We start from the raw sequence: 19,311 nt of genomic DNA on the forward strand, positions 1-19,311 counted from the left end.
TCGCTGCAGGAAAGATGGTATCTTCCCCTTTCACAAGCTGTTTGTTGTTCCGTCTCAAATTGTGTGGGTGTGTGTCTGTGTGTGTGTGTGTGTGTGTGTGTGTGTGTGTGTGTGTGTGTGTGTCCAGCCAAAGGCAGGATTACGTTGAAATGATAAGGGATAGCAGAAGTTATCATGAGTCAGCTGTGGTCATCTCGAGCAAAATAGGACAAGCTTACAAACCCTGGGTAAACTGAGAGAGAGAGAGGGAGGGAGGGAGGGAGAGAAGGAGGGAAGGAGCAAAAAAAGCCAATCCGAAATAGAAGGGAAAAAATAGCTGCAGCGTGCACAATTCATGCTGTTTGGCAGCCAAGATGTCCCTCAGGAGTGATGAGTTTCACATTAGTTCATTTCTATGGATACAAAGCATGGATATAGCAGCGTACATTCCAGCTGCACTCTTTTATCAGTCCTGATCGCAGCTTGTCTAGTGTGCAGCGCAGGATAATCTCATGTTTTCAGAAATGATGATACTCACCCTGTAGCATCTTCAAGACCACCTCGATAATGTGTTCATCTGAGGCATCATGACCCTAGAGACAGAGAGTGAGAGAGAGAGAGAGAGAGAGAGAGAGAGAGAGAGAGAGAGAGAGAGAGAGAGAGAGAGCGAGCGAGGAAGAAGGAAGGAGGAGAGTGACACATGCAGATTAGAAGAAGAAGAAGAGATACTGTAGGAATGTGCTCTCTTAACTGTCAATTTTCACTGAATATATTAACATCATGGCATTGATTTAAAAAAAATCTGAGCTCCTTATGAAGAACTGTTCTATATTTCATACACACTGCCTATTAAATAAATAATTTAAAACTAGGGTAATCGTATGAAATTCATCTCAATGTCTTTTTTTAAACTGGTGTGACACCATATTTGTTGCAGCACGTGGTCAAAGCTGGGGCAGTTGAATGGTGGCTTAATGGTTAAGGCTCTGGGTTACTGTTCAGAAGGTTGGGAGTAAAAGCATCAGCATCTCCAAGTTGCCACTGCTGAAACCTTGAGAAAGACCCTTGATCCTATCTGCTCCAGGGGTACTGTATCATGGTTGACCCTGTGCTAAGACCCCAGCTTCCTAACAAGCTGGGATATTCAAAAAAAAAAATAATTTCACTGTGCTATAATGTAATGATAAATAAAGGCTGTTGCTATAGAATCTGACATTTTCTACTAGAGTCTGTGTCAGGTTACCTCCTAAAGTGAAAAGGGAGAAAATTACAATCTAATTCCAATGAAAGACCACAACCCCCCCCCCCCCCCCCCCCCCCCCCCCCACACACACACACACACACACACGCACACATACATCTACATTTCTCATCTAATCTATTTATGGGAATTACATTACTGCCAAATTTTAAATCATTATAAGTATACAATGGGAATGGGAACTTCTCAATTTAACTATCAACATCATCCACATCAGTCTCTGTCCCATCACCCAAGGTAAAGTTACTCACTGCTTTTAATGCTAACATTGCTCACTGCTAACATTGGTGAGGACATAATCATTCAGTCAGTGACTCATTCAGTCAGTTCTGTTGGCAAAAGTTCTTCTTCATGTCTTTTTATTACGACAGTTCAAAACTTGAAACTTTTATTAGGACAGTTCAAAACTTGTGGCAGACAGTTTGACTGCTGATATCTGTTCACAAACTGAATTGATTATGCTTGTGTACATTAGACCTGCTATGACATTTAACGCGAAAAATTTGATCGGATTTTGAGAAAAGGTTTTCGTCCTCTTTAGGCTGAATGACTGTTTTTATCGTTGTGTTTGGGAAATTGTCTCCTTAGCCAGTATGAAATTTGCAGGCAGACAGCCAAAAAAAGGAATCAAAAACAATTTAATGTTGTTGCGGTAAAATGTATTTATGTCGCCTTAAATAAAAACATGATTTTTTTTTTTCTGATTCCAGCCAGAGCAACATCATACATGTTTTTCCAGACCACCTGACATACACCAATCAGCCAAAACATTAATAAGCACCTGCCTAATATTGTATAGGCCCCCCTTGTGCCACCAAAACAGCTCTGACCCATCGAAGCGTGGACTCCACAAGACCTCTGAAGGTGTGCTGTGGTATCTGACACCTAGATGTTAGCAACAGATCCTTTAAGTTCCTGTAAGTTGCGACGTTGGGCCTCCATGGATCGGACTTTTTTTTCCAGCACATCCCACAGATTCTCGATCGGATTGAGATCTGGGGAATTTGGAGGCCGAGTCAACACCTCAAACCGTGTTCTTCAAACCGTTCCTGAACATTTTTTTTCAGTGTGGCATGGTGCATTATCCTGCTGAAAGAGGCCACTGCAATTAGGGAATACCATTGCCATGAAGGGGAGTACTTGGTATACTTCTCTCCTCAAGCACATCATGGAGCCTTGGGCACCCATGACTCTGTCACCAGTTCACCAGCTGTCTTTCCTTGGACCACTTTTGGTAGATACTAACCACTGCATATCTGGAATAACCCACAAGACCTGCTGTTTTATTGTTGTGCTGACCCAGTTGTCTAGGTCTCACAATTTGGCCCTTTTCAAAGTCGCCCAGATCCTTACATTTGCCCATTTCTCCTGCTTCCAATACATCAACTTTGAGAACTGAATACTCATGAGGTGCTTAATATATCCCACCCCTTGGCAGGTGCTGTTTTCCCTACTGCTTTAACCAAATCTTAACTTTGGATGCAGTCTTGTTTTTCAAAATAAGCGATTGTATTTATTTCTGACCAAATCATGTTGTGCAGTCCTATATTTGCACTTGAATTAAATCTCCCTTTGAGTGCTGCAATGCCAAATTACACTGTGATGGGCAACCGATACTCACAGCTGTTCCCTGTATTCCTGGCATGCCTGGCGCACCTCTCACTCCATGGATGCCTCGAGGTCCAGGAAGACCTGGCGGACCCGGTTCTCCAGGTTTTCCGGGATCGCCTGTAGGGCCATTGTATCCTTGATCACCCCTCACTCCTTGCTGCCAGAGAAGAACAAGAGAAAGACTGGAGATGGACAATAATAAGAGGTAAAAAATCTTCTGGACTGTCCTTATCTATCTCTCTGGTTTGATATTTCAGATGTTATGCTTATTTACACCAAGAGTCAATTCACAAATTTGATTGGTTAGTTTTCTATAGTGGCAGCTCTGACAGTATTTCCGGATTTAATTCAAATAGAAGTTTTGTGCACTTCTTTCTATTGTAACAACTACGTCACAGGGACTTGTATGGCAGATAATCTAAGGCTAATAATCAGAGCTGACCCATTGCTCAGTTTTGCCAATTAATCTGCACCGATACCCTTTTGCCGGACCTATCAGTTATCTGCAAAAATCCACACCGATAGTTTTTCCCAGTTGCATCCATTGCAGGAGCAGCTGAGAAGGGTCTGCTGTCACGAGAGCGGCCTCTAGAGGCGAAATAAAAATGACCACTGATAATTGTTGTGTTATTTGAAGTGTTTTTCATTTTATTTTGGATGTCTTTATTTTCATTTCTTATGTGGAGTGTTAGTTTTTGGTTCAGTTGGATGTATATCTTTTATGTACTTTAATATTTAGTTAATATTTAGTTAATATATATTAATTATATTTATTTCATTGAAAAAAGTACAGTACATTTTCATGGTACACCCAGTAGTTTTTTTTTTTTTTTTTTCAGTATCAATTTTAAAAACTATCAATTGATTAATCGGTTATCAGCAGGTACTACCCAGCCTAGTTATCAGTATCTGTAAAATCCACTGACGGTTGAGCTCTACTACTGATAAATTTATTCAAAGAAACCATGTTATTTGACAGAGAAAAGTGTATAATCAGTAAGATCGTGAAAGAGACTTTATAGAAGGCGTCTCCAGTTTCAATGCTTGAAATGCTCATACTGGCTGCTGAGGGAATGACCGTTTACAACTGCTACAACATAAGTGATAACAGGAGCTAATTTGTTTCACAGGTGTTCCACAACATTAAATATAAATTGAAATGGTTAAAAGTATGACAGGTAGTTCATTATTAAATTAAACTCTGTACTTGTTGGCATACTTTTGTGGTAGAAGCAATGTGCACATGGGGGTCGACTTCATGGTGGTACAGTAACAGTGGGATCACACCACCCTGTTGTTGATTCTTTTTCTATAACGGCATGCTCTTTTGTGTTTTATTTCCTACTTAATTTGTCACAGCACTCACATACTATTTATATTGTAATTATCTACAAAAGCATGAGTACAATTTTCCCTGATTGCTGTTATTGTGCTGTATCTTTAGTGCACTTGTCCTGTGTAGTTATTGATTTGCGCTCTATGCACAGAGACTTTCAACTCACTGTAGACATTTAGCCCTTGTAACATTTATAAATGTATAATTTCTCAATGCTGAATCTAAGACAAATGTGCTGACCCTTCTCAGGCTACAGTCTTTGCTGACAATAGCTGCATTTAAATAAGTAACCAGGTTGAAAGTATCAGCGTTTTCTTTCTCTTTTTTTATATTTAGAATGAGCAAAATGTGGTTAACTAGCATTCAGTGGCATGAGGACATTAAGGACACCCTAATGAATTCCTTAAAATGGTACTTGTTAATGAATAATTTACGTTCAATCTATAATTTGGATTGAACCTCAATTAACTTTCAAAGTGACCTCTCAACATCACACTATCACTGAAAATAAGGAACATACTTGGAATTTTTGTATGATACAACTTCCATGTGAACATGTGACTTACTCCAAATGTTTCATGGGTATCAGCGAATGTTGTAGAACACTAAAATGTACATTTTTCAAACTCTATAATAGGTGATTCATGGAAGCGCATGTTTTAAGCATGAGATGTTAAATGGATTCACAAAGGAATGCAAAAATGATAAGCTGTTTAATAATTATTATTACATATTTCGAGGTAAAGTGGAGTTATAGTGGGCTGAAACATACACATATCTTGTGGGACACTTTCCATGTGTTTAAAATGTCTTTTACTTTTACTTTTACACATACTTTACATATTTGTAAATGTAAGATCACTGGGACACAGATCGGACCTCAATCGTATACTCACCAATGTACTCTATATGCATGCTATGACTAAAATTGATTTTAACTCAAGACAGAGGCAGTTACAACATTATAAGTTTACAGATATTCTTAAATTGCATTCTGCTTACCTGTCCTTTGGGGCCGGGTTCACCAGACAGTCCCTGTTAAGTCAATGAAGGTCACTGGTTTATTACTAATTAATATATAAATATTCCTTTGCTCTCAATGTATCAGATATAGTGTGATTTTACCTTTTCTCCCTTTTCTCCAGCCAATCCCTCTACCCCTGGATCGCCCTATATCACAACAAACACTGATATATTCTCCTATAGATACTCTGTGTCGTAATGTGTTTCATGACACAGGATTTCCATTATGCTGCATAAACAGCATTTGTGCATTTACTCACAAAGTCTCCCTTTGGTCCCACTTTGCCTTGGAATCCCTATAGAAAGAAGTTAGAGCAGATTGGACATCCATCACGAGCTGTAATGGCTCATGGAGAAGCTTTTTATTGTACACAATGTCTTTGTTTAACCGGATACCACTCTAAATTATCAGTGACAATGCCCAATAGCTTGCGTTAAATGGCCAGTATATTACAGATAAAAGGACAACAAACATTAAAGTGTCCATAGGCAGATATTTCATCTTTGAGGAAGCAAATTATTTGACAAACCAGGGCATAAATTACCCAGAAGCTAGAGAAACATCTTCTGGAAAAAAAAGGCAGGGCACAGTTCTGTGCATACATGGGGTAATAGTGCCACTGCATGGCTATAACCTTTAACTGCAATGCCAAGACGTGATTTTACTCAGCTCTTTTTCTGTCAGTATGTGAATATGAGTAGGGTTTGATCACTCACCTTGTCGCCTTTGGTTCCAGTAAGACCTTGAGGTCCTGGAAGACCGATTGGCCCTCTTTCTCCTTTATTTCCCTACAAACAACCACCAAACAGAAAAGTAAGAAGGGTCGTTAAATAAAAAAGCAGGATCTGTGAATGAAAAACATTGAGGTCCACCATGCTTTGCTAACATACTGGAGAAATATGGCCGTAGAATTTATTGGAATAATAGGTGCATTATTTATACAAAAAAAAAAACACCCAATAATAATAATAATAAATAAACTTACAGGTTTGCCAACTATTCCCAGAGGTCCAACAGGTCCTCTCTCACCCCTGTCACCCTGAAGAAGAAGAGCAATGACAGAGACAGTCAATACAGTTAAATCTAATATATTTTTTTTAAATAATAATAATTACATTATTGTAAATAAATAGAAATAAATGTATTTATTTATTAATAAATAAATACATAAATAAAAATAATAAAAATAAAAATAAATGCATACATTTAAGGAAGAGTGGTACATTTTGTGGTCATAGTTTCAGCCTAGTTTTAAACTCAAGAGTATTTTCGGTTGATATCCAACATTTGGAGCATCTACGCATAATGTATATGCGGAAGCCTAGGTCTGAACATCAAGAAAGCAGGTCAAAGAAACTTGTTACCTTTGGCCCAGGAACTCCTACCATACCAACTTCACCTGGTGGCCCTGGCTCACCCTGTGTAAAGAAATAAATAGGTCAGTAGAAGAGAAATAATAAATGAGAAACATAAACAGGAAATGATCCGATGACAAACAGGAATTTATACCTGAGGACCTGGAGCACCAGGCATTCCTACCAACCCCCTGGGTCCTGGCTCACCCTACAGATTAAAATAAATAAATAAATAAATAGAGTTCATTTAGGTTTTCACTTTTTCTTGACTATACACTATGTGAAGGTGCCATTGTGTGGCTAAAATACTGCAACTAATGGGATAAACCGAGTTAGTAGCATCTCACCTTAGCACCCACACCACCGTTGGTCCCAGGGCTTCCAGGCAAACCCTAAAAAAATAAAAATGGAAAAGGTCAGAGAGGTGAGACCTGAGGCTCTCTGAGGATCACTCACACAAGACGCAATCGCCTGAGAGAGACAGTGATAACTTGTGTTTCTTGAAAGGGCTCCTCCATTACACTGGGTGCTCAGCTCAGTGATGGTGTGGATAATACCCAGCATGCTCCATTACTCCTAGTCACCAGGAAAAAGAGTCACATCTGATGATGATGAATTGTTTGCAGAGAGAGAGAGAGAAAGCAATTTCAAGGTGGTATAAATTCTAAAGTAATCAGGCAACAGGGGTCAATCTGGATCAGTGTACAGAAAACACGCCTTCACTTCTGGTTAATTATTTCCTTCTTTTTTTGTTGTTGCTTTTGTTATTGTTACAAGTGAGGGAGGGAAGCACAATGCAGAGTGACTTTGTGTGTACGTGAGCTGAGTGAAAATGTCTGTCCTCGGGCATGTGCTGACCGGTACTGCCGCGTTGCAGAAAAGTAAGTAGTGGAAGAGATAATAGCATATGGACTTAGAGCTGATTTATACTTCTGAAGCACATTTGTGAGTCTGTGTCACAGTGCAGAGAGGGGGTTGATGGGTAATCTGCATTGATGTCCTATGAGAGTCTATGCACTGCGTATCTGCGGTGCTGTGCATCCATTCTGATTGGTTGGTGGAGAGGTGTGTTCAGTTGTATGCCTGGAAACATTGTGACAAGATGCTGTGACCGTACTTCCAGCAGTTTCAGGATTTCAGAGTAATATTGTTCCAAATAATTCTCAAGTGGAAACCATACCATTTTAAACAATAAAGTGTAAACAAGTCTTCAACATTTTTTGACTCAAAGACTGCTCTTTTTCGCATTCCCGTTTCTGGAAATTCTATATAGTTTGGTTCATCCTACATTGGCCCTAGTGGACACATTCATGTTACATGAAAGCATGAATTTAGACACCTATGTGAACCTGATTATACCTACTACCCTATTATACAGTATGCAAAAAGCAGAACGCCAAAGGAGTAGTCTGTCAGAATTCTCAGTGTTCATAAAACAGTAGGCGAGAAATACCTGGATGACCTCCTGCTTCCTATGAGATTCTTCAGTATGGAAGCAATGGACACTGTGCTATCCCATAAGGCAACAGGACTGGCTTGGAAGAGCTCTCACAATCAATAATGGTGGACGGCATTGTGTCGGCTCTTTTTAAGATGTAGGTCACATGACAATGACAACATGGCAGATGTAGCATGTCCGTATTGTATTCGTGCTACACACTTATACTGATCAGTGCGTACTGTATCAATGCCCAAGCAGTAGGTACTGAATCAAATGCAGTAGGTACTGTCACAGTATACAATTTCGAATGCAGCCAATGCCTAAATCAGCCTTTAGACTAGGTACTTACTGCTGCCCCCTGGTGTCCAGGTGGACCAGGTCTTCCATTCTGGCCTGGAGCACCCTAAGCAAGAAATCAAACATATTTGCAGAGTTTACCTTGCTGAAAATTGTACATTTAAGTATGCTTAAATATTAAGAAAATATAGCATCGAAATATAGCATTGTTATTGTCCATACCTTTATTCCTGGAATGCCAGGGTTACCATCTTTGCCATCAATGCCTGGGACACCCTGAATCGTAAAGACAATTATTGTCAAAAGGACTGCATAAAACAATACACTGATAACAATATTTCTTTATTTCATATATGTTTGATTTCACCCACATTCTCTCCCTTCTTTCCCACTGCTCCCTGTAGTCCTCTGATGCCTTGGTCACCCTACAAAAAAAAAACCATCGTTAACTAAAATGAGGAAACCTCAAACTTTTGGAGAATCCAGATTAATAGTACTCACCATATCACCTTTGTCCCCAGCATCTCCAGGAGGACCTCGGGGTCCCTCTTTACCCTATATAAGACAGGAAGAAGACTGAAGTTTTATGTGATTTTAGTGATTGAAAATCAAGAGTGAGTCTAACAGCATTTGCAAACTTACAGGGGTCCCAGGAAGTCCAATGGGTCCAAGAATACCTTTGTAACCTTGAGGGCCCTGAGAGACATTATGAATAAAGTGATTTATAGAAGCATGGGAATAAGTGTAACTTTAATTTGAATTGTGTTGGATTTGAATTAAAGTGCTTGTTTAAATTGTTTATACTACAGTCGCATACTGTATTACAGCTGGCTTGTTTTGCTAAGAGAAAAAAATGCTTGCAGTGTCACATAAAATTGTTGGGAAGAATTTTATACTATATAAGCGTTATAAGAATATAAGAATTATATACTATCTATAAGCGGTAGTGAGTGATACGATTCACATGGAAATATTACACATATGGTTTCTATACACATCATCTTTCACACAGTTTTTTACACTGTGCAGTGAATGTGTTTTTATTTATGTGCTTTTATTTTTACCTTTGTACTGTAAGTCATGTGTTTTTTATTGTTCACAGCATTTTCTTTCTGTTGTTGTTATTTTACATACATTTTTTTCTTAAGTAGGTCATGTGGTTTTATTTTTCTCAATCACTACCAATTTTTTTACATACATGTTTCACATGTAGAGCTTGTGGTTTTATGTACTCACGTCATTTTTTTCACATGGCTCATTTATTACCACATGGTAATTTTTCATGTCAGTTTTATTTTCACATTTATTTATTTTATTTTTTTTACACAATTAATTTATTTTCCCACGTTCATTTTTAACATTGCTTTATTTTTGTCACAGGTGATCATGTAAAAAAACAAAAACAAATGAAAAGTATGTGCTTTTTCTGTAAGGGTATGGATAGCAGTGTGCTTGCAGTATGCAGTATGCAGTATGCTTTTCTGTGCACCCAATGCACCCAATTTTTCATTTAAGCGGCAGTTGTAGGTGGTATATGACTCACCATCTCTCCTTTACGCCCAACCATTCCTGGATAGCCTCTCAGCCCCTGTGGACCCTGGAATATAGAGAAAGAAATGATCATATAATGTCTATACAGCGTGCTGTAAAAGCAATGAGAAAGTTTAACATTGCCATATGACAGTTGAACATAAATGAATGCATTACTGGAGGGCCTGGTATTCCTTGCTCACCAGAGATCCCAACATCTCCCTTTGTGCCCTATGAAATAGATAGGCAGAGTTAGAAAATGAGTCACATCCTGTATATTTACCATACTCTGTAATTTCTGCTATTTAATAATGCAACTGACAAATAAAATGGTACAAAATGAACAAGGGAATCACTTCCTGATTAAAATCACTGTTTATTCTCCACATGGATGCAGAAGCTTCATTTGCATTCCGTTTAAAGTTGCATTACAGTGCTCCAGCAAATCCGCCTCCAATCATTGTAATCTTTCTATTGATTTCCTTATTAGTCATTGCTTTGCTGTGACACCAAAAATGAATTGCTTATCTCCTTCCAGTTACACGAGTTTCCAAAAAAAAAAAAAAAAAAAAAAAGCAAAAAGGAATGTCTAAGACTAGATATTTTAATTTCTATGCAGGTCTCAGACACCACTTCTCAGTGCACTATAAGAGTAAAACCTGAGCGTCCCTTGAGGCGGTCCTGCTGTCTGCGGGGTGCTCATTAAATACGATTTATACAGTGTAGCTCGTCTTCCCTCCTGTAGTACCTGACATCCTCCCATGCCTTTTCGTCTGAGCCAGTCCTGACTGCTCACACACCACACAGATTAATGCTGCTGGTGTGCCTCTAAGGGCTTCATTAGGGCTAATCCACTGGATGAATGAGTGGGTGTACGGCTGAGCATTTTGTTAGACCATTTGTTTGTTTGTTTGTAATGCAATCCATATATTATCTACACTGTAACTTTTAGAGTTCTCTTACAAGGCCCTTTAATTGGATGTTTTAATTTACCTGAAATATTCAGTAAAAGGAAATGCAAGGTGTCTAATGTAATTGATTCTGCTACATCCATAACAAGCAGTCAAACAGACACCATTACATTAAACCTAACCGAATACGAATCTCATTTTAGCACTACTTTGTTCTAGGTAGCCCCAGTTAGAATAGTCCATTTCTATTCATTGTATTAATATTAAACCACAAGCCCCAAACATTTGCAGATGGTACAAACAAGGTCACATTTTTTAATGCCTAATCGGGCTAGTATGGAAAAAGGTTGAGTGTCTATGACTTCCAATATCTTGTTTTAAAACAAATAATTGGAATTAAATGTAATTAATTTTCTCAAGCATAGATTATAGCAAACAAAGGAAACATGTAAGTGCAGACAGTGTATCTACAATGTACAGAACCATTTCTGTTGTAAGATAAACTGCAAAGATTGGTAGGTATGGAGTGGATAATGGCTGATAAAAGGAGTGTTGCAGATACTGAAAATCAGAAATGCATGTGGAACACAGTGAACTTGAACATTTTTTCAATGCCCAAGACTTCTATGTGGTCTTTCAGATGTAGTTGGGTTGGATTTTTTTTTTTTTTTGCTGAGACCTGGGAACCCTGAATAGGATGGAAAATATATTTTTCAATTCTGTTTGGATGTATCTGTCAGTGCATAGCTGTGTTCAGAAGAGAAATAGCTGAGATTTGTTTTTCACTTTCATTGCATCATCAAGCAAATTGTACTGTTTGTCTTTTCTTGCTTGACTGCCAATTCAATCAACCTTTAGAGTCTGTCAGAAGAAACATAATTACCACTAACATCAGTTTAGCAAACCATTCTGCATGACAAAACCTGCATTTCATTACAGACATTTAGACATTATACAACGTATTACACTGAATACGTTGTGAGGCATTCAATTTTTAAACATTATTGTTTCATATGTAAATGTGTGGCAGGTTGGGAAAACCTTTCACATGGTGACATTTTGACATTTTCCCTTAACTGAAATATGTTGCATGTATCTGAACCACAAGTAAACTTATACTCACAAAAGTGGACATAGAGAAAGATGCATATAATGATTCCATTCAGACTGAGGTGCAGGAGCATAACAGACATTTTGACAGCTGCTATCTGAATTTATTAGGCTTATGTCCATTTTGGATTTACTTTTGTTAAACTGACTCCTTCGCCAATGTGATTTTTGTAGTAAGTAAATAACCACATGTCCACATTGCTACATGAAATATATTGATGGTTCTCATATATGAGGTGAAGTCAAGGATCAACCAGGTTTTTCCCAAATAAATTAGAGTTGCCAAAGGTGTTGATTAACTAAAATGCATCCCATCTTAATACACAACTTTGAAGAAAAAAAAAAAAAAACTTGTAGTGTTACGTTCCTGACAATTTGACACAGCATTAAACAGATTCTCATGTTCCTATGTTATTGATGATTTGTGTCCAGTAGCAATTTGGAAACATTAGCTTTAAGGATATACTGTATACTCTAATTTTCAAGCCACTTTAAAATCTTGCAACTAATCAATTTGTATTATTTATTTATTTATTTATTTTAAAGATCCTAAAACCTACATTTCTACCACTTTGCATGCAAAATACACAATGTATTTCAACAAAAAAAAAATCTAAAACAATTTATGGAGTATCTACCAGAAAATGAACAAAGCAGATTAAAAATAAGAGATTTTTTAATACCGTCTTTCCAATACTTCCTGGAGCTCCCAGTATACCAGCACGACCTTTGTGACCCTGCAAGAACAAAAAAAAAAAATCAACCCAGCACATCAGTCAACCACAGTCAACCACAGTCACAACCAAAGTATCATCATCTATATTATCATAAGCTAAAAAATTCTGCAACAGGTGTACAAACTCACCTTCATGCCCTGAAGGCCTTGAGGACCTTTAGGCCCAGGTGGACAGTTAGTTGGGCACTAGAAGCCGAAACAGAAAAGTTTACAATTGGTTTTCAAGCATTAAGTGTACCCAATTATTCTTACAAATGAGTATTTTCTCCTTCATAACATCTAATCTAAGGAGGTGCTAATGAGCATAAGCATTTGAAGGGATCAGTTTAATGGAGAGTCATTAAATCCCTGGGAAATGAATGAACTCTGAGATCATTAAAAGAAGTGCAGCAAGAGGTGAATTACTGTACATTAAAGCTCAAGGTAAAGTTCGGCCATTCATTTATCTTCAGTAAATAAACAGAGCCACCTTGGCTCAAGCTGGACCAAATGTTTCTAAACACAAGCAAAAACTGTTTTCATTTCATTATTATTTTATCAAAGATCTAAAAATTTGAGCTCCAGTCCTATCATCAGGAGATCCATCCATTTTCTGTACCACTTGTCCTACGCAGGGTTCCAGGGGAGCCTGGAGCTTATCCCAGGGACTTGTGGTACAAGGTGGGGGACACCCTGGATGGGATGCCAGTCCATCGCAGGGCACAATCGCACACACACCCATTCACACACTATGGACAATTTAGAGATGCCAACCAGCCTACAATGTACTGTACGTCTTTGGACTCGGGGAGGAAACTGGAAAAAAAAACTCTCAAAGCATGGGGAGAACATGCAAACTCCATTCACACAGGGCGGAGGTGGGATTCAAGTTACCAACCATGGAGATGTGAGGCATATGGGCTAACCACTAAGCCACCATGCTCACCTCATTAGGAGATCACGCATTTGAATCCCAGCATGGCCAGGAGTCTGAGGGAGCAAAATTGGCAGTGTTTTCTGGGTGGGAGGGATGGCATCATCAATCAGTAGCACTAGCCAATCACTGGCATCTCTGAGCTCATGTATGTTAAAGAGGGCTAGTAGCACTTTCCTCCAAATATGTTACAGTTTTAAAAGATGCTGTAGCTGGCTTCACTTGTCTCTGAGGAACTGCTTACCACAACTGAGTATTGGATTGGAAAATACATTTTCCATAGCGAGTTGAAAGCGTTTTATTAAATCAGGCAAATTTCACTTCTGATGAAGTATAACTCAGAATTAAAACAGACAAAAACCTGTTTGAGAAATATGTGTATGAAACGAAAAAAAAAAAAATCTGAATATTTTATATAATTATATCTGAAAATTCTTTCAAGTTGTTGTAAGGTCGTGTGATTCAAACAGTAATGCATGGATGCTCCTTACATATAGATCTCTTTCATATAGAGCTACTTCACCCAGCTACTATCAAAATACAACTGATTATTTTTTTATTCATAATAAAAATAAGATGTTTTAGAGCTTTGTATTTCACTATATGCCAAAATGCTATTGAATACTTGATTCCGACTGGTCATGGGGTGGTGATTATAGATGTTCTATAACAGCAGCTCTGACAGTACTTCCTACTGCGAAGTTTATATTAAAACTCTCGTAATGTAATACATTATCAATTTCATAGTAACAACGTACACAGGGACTTGTACATGAAATTGTACACAAACAGGTTTTTAAAAAGTGGTGATGTTTATCATTTTTGGAAGGAGTCTCCAGTGTCAGTGCTTTGTAACAGTCAGAGCTAAAGCTATAACTTTATGTTTTCCAACACGGGAAAGTATTCAGGATGAAGCGTTTTTCAGTTTCTTGATAACATGGTGAACTGCATGTTTGTGTTATTAACTTTAAGAGGGAAAAAAAAAGGCTTGTGAGGGTATGACTGTTTAGAGCTGTTGTAATGCAAGTGGTATGAGGAATTAATTTGTTTTGTGGATGTTCCACAACATTATATTTAACTATAAGCGAATAAAGTTCAAGTGCTGTTGTGTAATTCATTAAAAAAATGTAATTATTGGCAAATTTCTGTGAGTCAAAGAGAAATTTATTCCTCTGCTTTGCTATGTCCTACAATGCTCCCCTGAGTGAACATCCACAAAACCACTCAAAAAGACAGAAATGTTTCTGCTGTGAAATATATCAGCCAGCTGGTTATTTCGACCCGTCACGATCTCACCCTCCATGCACCGGGCTTCCTGTGGCGTCGGTGACATTGTATTAATATGCATTAATGACCCTTATTCTATGTCATTCTGTCTATATTTATCACTGACCTTTTGCCTGTTCTGTATTAGCCTGATATTCCTGGCATACCTTGTCTGTTTTTCTGACTATCATTGTGGATTTGGGAAAAAATAAGCCTTCATTTTTATGATACAACTAAACATCATCCGGGCAATTATTTCTAACACATATTGACATATAACTAAATATAAATAATATATTGTAGCCTTGTAGCTCAGCACATAATTATACTTTATGTATATACTAATGTGTACATCCACACACACTGGCATGTATCTATACATAAAGTATATAATAATAATCTCACCTGGAAATCAGCGCTGCCTTCTTCTAAACCCAAGAACTTCCCAGGCGGCCCCTGAATGTGATGATAATGACATTTTTTTTTTTTTTTAAAAAAGGGGATTTGTGGAAGACAATAATGGCTGTTTACTGTGGAGACACACACTGAGTTCACAAAATGAATGATTTTCAGAAATAAAAAATATTCCACATGTATACTTCATAACACACATTCAATCTGTACATGTAAATACTATATACTATACTAATTTCTATAGCAGCAACTTACACCTGCATGGACTTGTATGACAGACACTACACATAATCTAAAGCTAATAATAGATGGAATAAAAAACATTTTGTTATTTAACAAAGAAAAATGAATAATCAATAAGGTGAATCTTTCTGTAAGGATATTCTACTTATTTCTAGCTGATATAGCATAAGTGATAACAGGAACTAACTTGACATTCCACAACAATAAACATAACTATGAATGGCTAAAAATGATGACTGCCATTCATTCATAAATTTGAAATTGTAATCTTTGGTCAATTGCTGTCTTATAAAAGGTCTAAAACACATTAGGATGCACTGTTATTGGAAAACAATCAACTTCAGGGTGGTAAAGGCCCTCTGCTTCATGTCACCACCCTTGTTGTTGTTTATTTTCCTATAACAGCATACCCTGTTGTGTTTTATTTCTTAAGTATACACTTGAGAATACTCCCCCAGTGACAGTACAGGTACGCCGAGAGTAAAATAACCCTGTATAATACATGTTTTTATATTGATATAGCTTTAGTAAACCTGTCTTAATCACTTTAATACATTATAACATTAGCAAAAACATGACTTACAGGTTTCCCTGAAGGTCCTGGCAAACCTGGTGGTCCAGGAAGTCCTATAACTCCCTGGGAATAGGTAAGAATACAAAAGTCATTAAGAAATAATACATAGATGGAGTATAATGAACCCTTCTGTTCTGTTCATTATTTAACAGTGGGTATATAGTTCATCAGGTCCCACTGAACATGGACTCATTTTAATTTTATGGCATTATACTTTATATTGTTGGAGAAATACAGCTGGTTGACAAATGAAAGGAAAAACTGAATAAATGTGTGGAGAAATATAGCAAGTGTGGATCCGGCCAGACAGCAGCACAGCATGATACAAATTATCATGCTCTGTGGAATGTATAAAAAGCTGAGCAGGCCCAGTTGACCCCAAATTTTAATCAAGATAACAAGAGGATTCATTATTGAAGTGCGGATGCAGTAGCTTCAGTCGCAAAGACTGCTCAGCTGGCTGTGTTTCAATAAGAACAGTGACTAAAGTATCATTCGTGGGAAAGACATCAGTAAGCTGGGATTCAGTGAACATGCTGCTCATTCATTAGTGTGATTTGTAAGGAAAAATAGAAGAGCAACTGTCTGTCGGGTGACTGAAAGTGTCAATGCAGGACGTGATCAAACTGTCAACAAGAAGGGTCCGTCGACAAGAGAGTGATATCATAGCAGAGTTGCAGTGCATACACCGCTCATTACCAACATGTTTGAGAGTTCAGTCAGTGGTGCAGAAATCAGCGGACAGCTTCCCTTTGAGGGAAGAGTCAATGCAAATCAATACAAACTTCTTCTGACTGATTACCTTTTGCTTATTATGAAACATTTCTATCCTGATGGCTGTGGTCTCTTCCAAGATGACTCCAAGATACCTAAATTATATAAATAATATGCTATGGCCTTCACAGTTACCAAATTTCAACCCAATTGAAAAAGTATGGGAAATTTTGGAGCAATGTGTAATAGATAGTAATTTCTACCACCATCATCTTAACAGCAACTGAGGCAATATCCATGGAAAGAATGGTGTTCGTCCAGTTCAGTCCAGTTTAGTCCCAGAGACTTGTAGAAGCGATGCCAAGGCGCACTGAAGTTGTTCAGGTAGCTCATGGTAGCCCAACAACTTACTAAGACATGTTATGTATTTTTTCCCCATTAATGTGTCATCTGTCTGTGGGTTACCCAATGTTCGTTAAGTTTATTTATGGAAAGAGGTGCACAAAATGACTTCCTGATGGTAGGTGCGTGTACAAATATGAGAGAAAGTGATAGATAAAGGTCATGTGACAGGCTAAAATTGGTTCATATTATCAAGCCTTACCTTTTACTAGTTCATGAAGTAGTAAGGTAAAGTAGAATATCTAGAATCTTCTGTCATGTGACTATTAGAAGATTGTACAACTGACTCTGAATGATTGAATTACTTGAAATCAAGGCTAGGATAATCAGTATGCTGAGATGTTCAGCATCACATTAGTAAAAACATGAGGATCCAAGCATTGCTAATATTGTTACAGCCACAAGTCACATCATGTCAAGTGGTAACATTTGTTCTGTGTGATGTCCTTGCTGAAAAAACAACAACAACAAAATAGAAATCATAATGTTTTCCATTACAAATACCATTACGAACAATCAGCTATTAACCATTAAAACCATTACCAAATGGTTTCCATTATGTAGTAGGACATATTAAGGACATATGTCCTTAATGGTATCTACTAGACATAACATGCCACCAATAGAAGGTAACAAATTAGTAGAGACCCACAGGGTCATTACAGCTTCCATTAAAACCAATACAATTCCCATTATAACCATTAAAACCATTACAAATTCTATGAGGGTTTCTTTTTTTTTCACAGGGGTAAAGTAGATGACCAACCTTGGGTCCAGGGAGTCCAATTTCCCCGGGAAAACCGATCTGACCTGGTGGCCCCTGAAGACAAAAGAATGAGGCGATATGTCATTTACGACTTTGAACTAATTTTACTGTACAGCTTTGCTACACTAATTAGTCATCAAAAGTTCTCTACTGGTGAGTTCAAACCCAAGGGAGCCACTGAAGTGGCAAAACCCTTAATCCTTGTCCAGCTATATCCACCTACAAGTTACAAATGGATTCTGGCTCATTTGTCAGTGTATGATAAATTCACAACTATAAATAATAATATTAGCAATAATAATAATAATAGTAATAATAATAATAATAATAATAATAATAATAATAATAATAATAATAATAATAATAATTTAGTTAGTCTAGTTTAACGACTAGATGGCAATTAATGTTGTGTAGTAATTAGTACTTACAGAAAGTCCAAGAAGCCCAGGTCCCTGCATGAAAATAGAAAATAAATAGAGAATGGTAGAAAATTTAAAACTATTCTAGTATCGGTCTTGTGTCAATGTGACACAATCTTGCTAGAATAATTGATTTTAAAAAATAAAAATATCCAAGGGCTGTATTCAGAGTCTTCAAAGATACATCAATAGCTACACAGGGGAAGCTATTCATATTCAGACTCGAGCTCACTGAACTGAGCATAAGCTTTTCAATTGCATTTAAACCCTGTTTAGACTGATCAAGCTTATTTTATGGGTGAATTTCAAAACATATAATATATATGGTGTATAATAAACATATAACATTAACATATAATTTAAAAAATAGAGTTTAGACTCGTATGGTAATTTCCAAATGAGATTTGAGGCAAGATTCAAATAAACATCTAACAGTAGATTTTGGTTAATTGCCAAGAACGGTTTTAATCTTGATAATCTTGTTAATTTGCAATCTATTTATATTGTGATATGAAATCTACCAACATTAATTGGCTGTCAGTGTATTAAGTATTTGCCAGCCTATGAACTGCAGATCCTATTAATAATAGAGAAGCAAAGAGAGAAGTGTGATTCATTTTTCTTTTTTTTTTCCAGAATGAACTAGAAATGCTTATCTGTAGTCAGAAGGTAGTACTGTTTGGTATAGATAGTAGTAAAAAGCTTGAAGTTTGGGGACGTGTGGGTGCTCATTGGATGGTTATATATTACAGAATGTCATACATTTCAGTGGATTCACAGCACAAATCTTAAATTTCAGTGTGAAATACAGTGGCAATGGACAAACCTGTGGACAAAAGTCTGAACATAGGTGTGCGCAATTCCATTATTAACCACTATTATATATTTTTAACTCCTTGCTGACAACTGCAGATGATTTCTTTTCTTTTTGTTTTTTAATTATGTGTTATATATGTAAACATGAGTTTTTGGATAAAACATGCACATTTTATGTCAATTTTACTGTGCA

The 19,311-nt window shown here is 37.3% G+C and overlaps 1 protein-coding gene across 1 annotated transcript in view; it reads right to left on the reverse strand.

Moving 5' to 3' along the window:
• Positions 1-19,311, reverse strand: part of col9a2 (procollagen, type IX, alpha 2) — a 29,133-nt gene that overhangs the window by 3,714 nt on the left and 6,108 nt on the right. Inside the window, exons 7-29 of the mRNA XM_017481779.3 lie at positions 18,312-18,335; positions 17,884-17,937; positions 16,011-16,064; positions 15,176-15,226; positions 12,721-12,777; positions 12,539-12,592; positions 10,012-10,065; positions 9,848-9,901; positions 8,947-9,000; positions 8,806-8,859; positions 8,676-8,729; positions 8,527-8,580; positions 8,357-8,410; positions 6,914-6,958; positions 6,721-6,774; positions 6,576-6,629; positions 6,197-6,250; positions 5,928-5,999; positions 5,471-5,506; positions 5,313-5,357; positions 5,190-5,222; positions 2,862-3,008; positions 518-572 (exon numbers count right to left, since the gene is read on the reverse strand). Coding sequence (XP_017337268.1) covers positions 518-572; positions 2,862-3,008; positions 5,190-5,222; positions 5,313-5,357; positions 5,471-5,506; positions 5,928-5,999; positions 6,197-6,250; positions 6,576-6,629; positions 6,721-6,774; positions 6,914-6,958; positions 8,357-8,410; positions 8,527-8,580; positions 8,676-8,729; positions 8,806-8,859; positions 8,947-9,000; positions 9,848-9,901; positions 10,012-10,065; positions 12,539-12,592; positions 12,721-12,777; positions 15,176-15,226; positions 16,011-16,064; positions 17,884-17,937; positions 18,312-18,335 — 1,267 coding nt within the window. The remainder of the gene's footprint in view (positions 1-517; positions 573-2,861; positions 3,009-5,189; positions 5,223-5,312; positions 5,358-5,470; positions 5,507-5,927; positions 6,000-6,196; positions 6,251-6,575; positions 6,630-6,720; positions 6,775-6,913; positions 6,959-8,356; positions 8,411-8,526; positions 8,581-8,675; positions 8,730-8,805; positions 8,860-8,946; positions 9,001-9,847; positions 9,902-10,011; positions 10,066-12,538; positions 12,593-12,720; positions 12,778-15,175; positions 15,227-16,010; positions 16,065-17,883; positions 17,938-18,311; positions 18,336-19,311) is intronic.

The sequence above is a fragment of the Ictalurus punctatus genome, chromosome 12 (assembly GCF_001660625.3).
Source record: "Ictalurus punctatus breed USDA103 chromosome 12, Coco_2.0, whole genome shotgun sequence".
In the NCBI taxonomy this organism is placed as follows: Eukaryota; Metazoa; Chordata; class Actinopteri; order Siluriformes; family Ictaluridae; genus Ictalurus; species Ictalurus punctatus.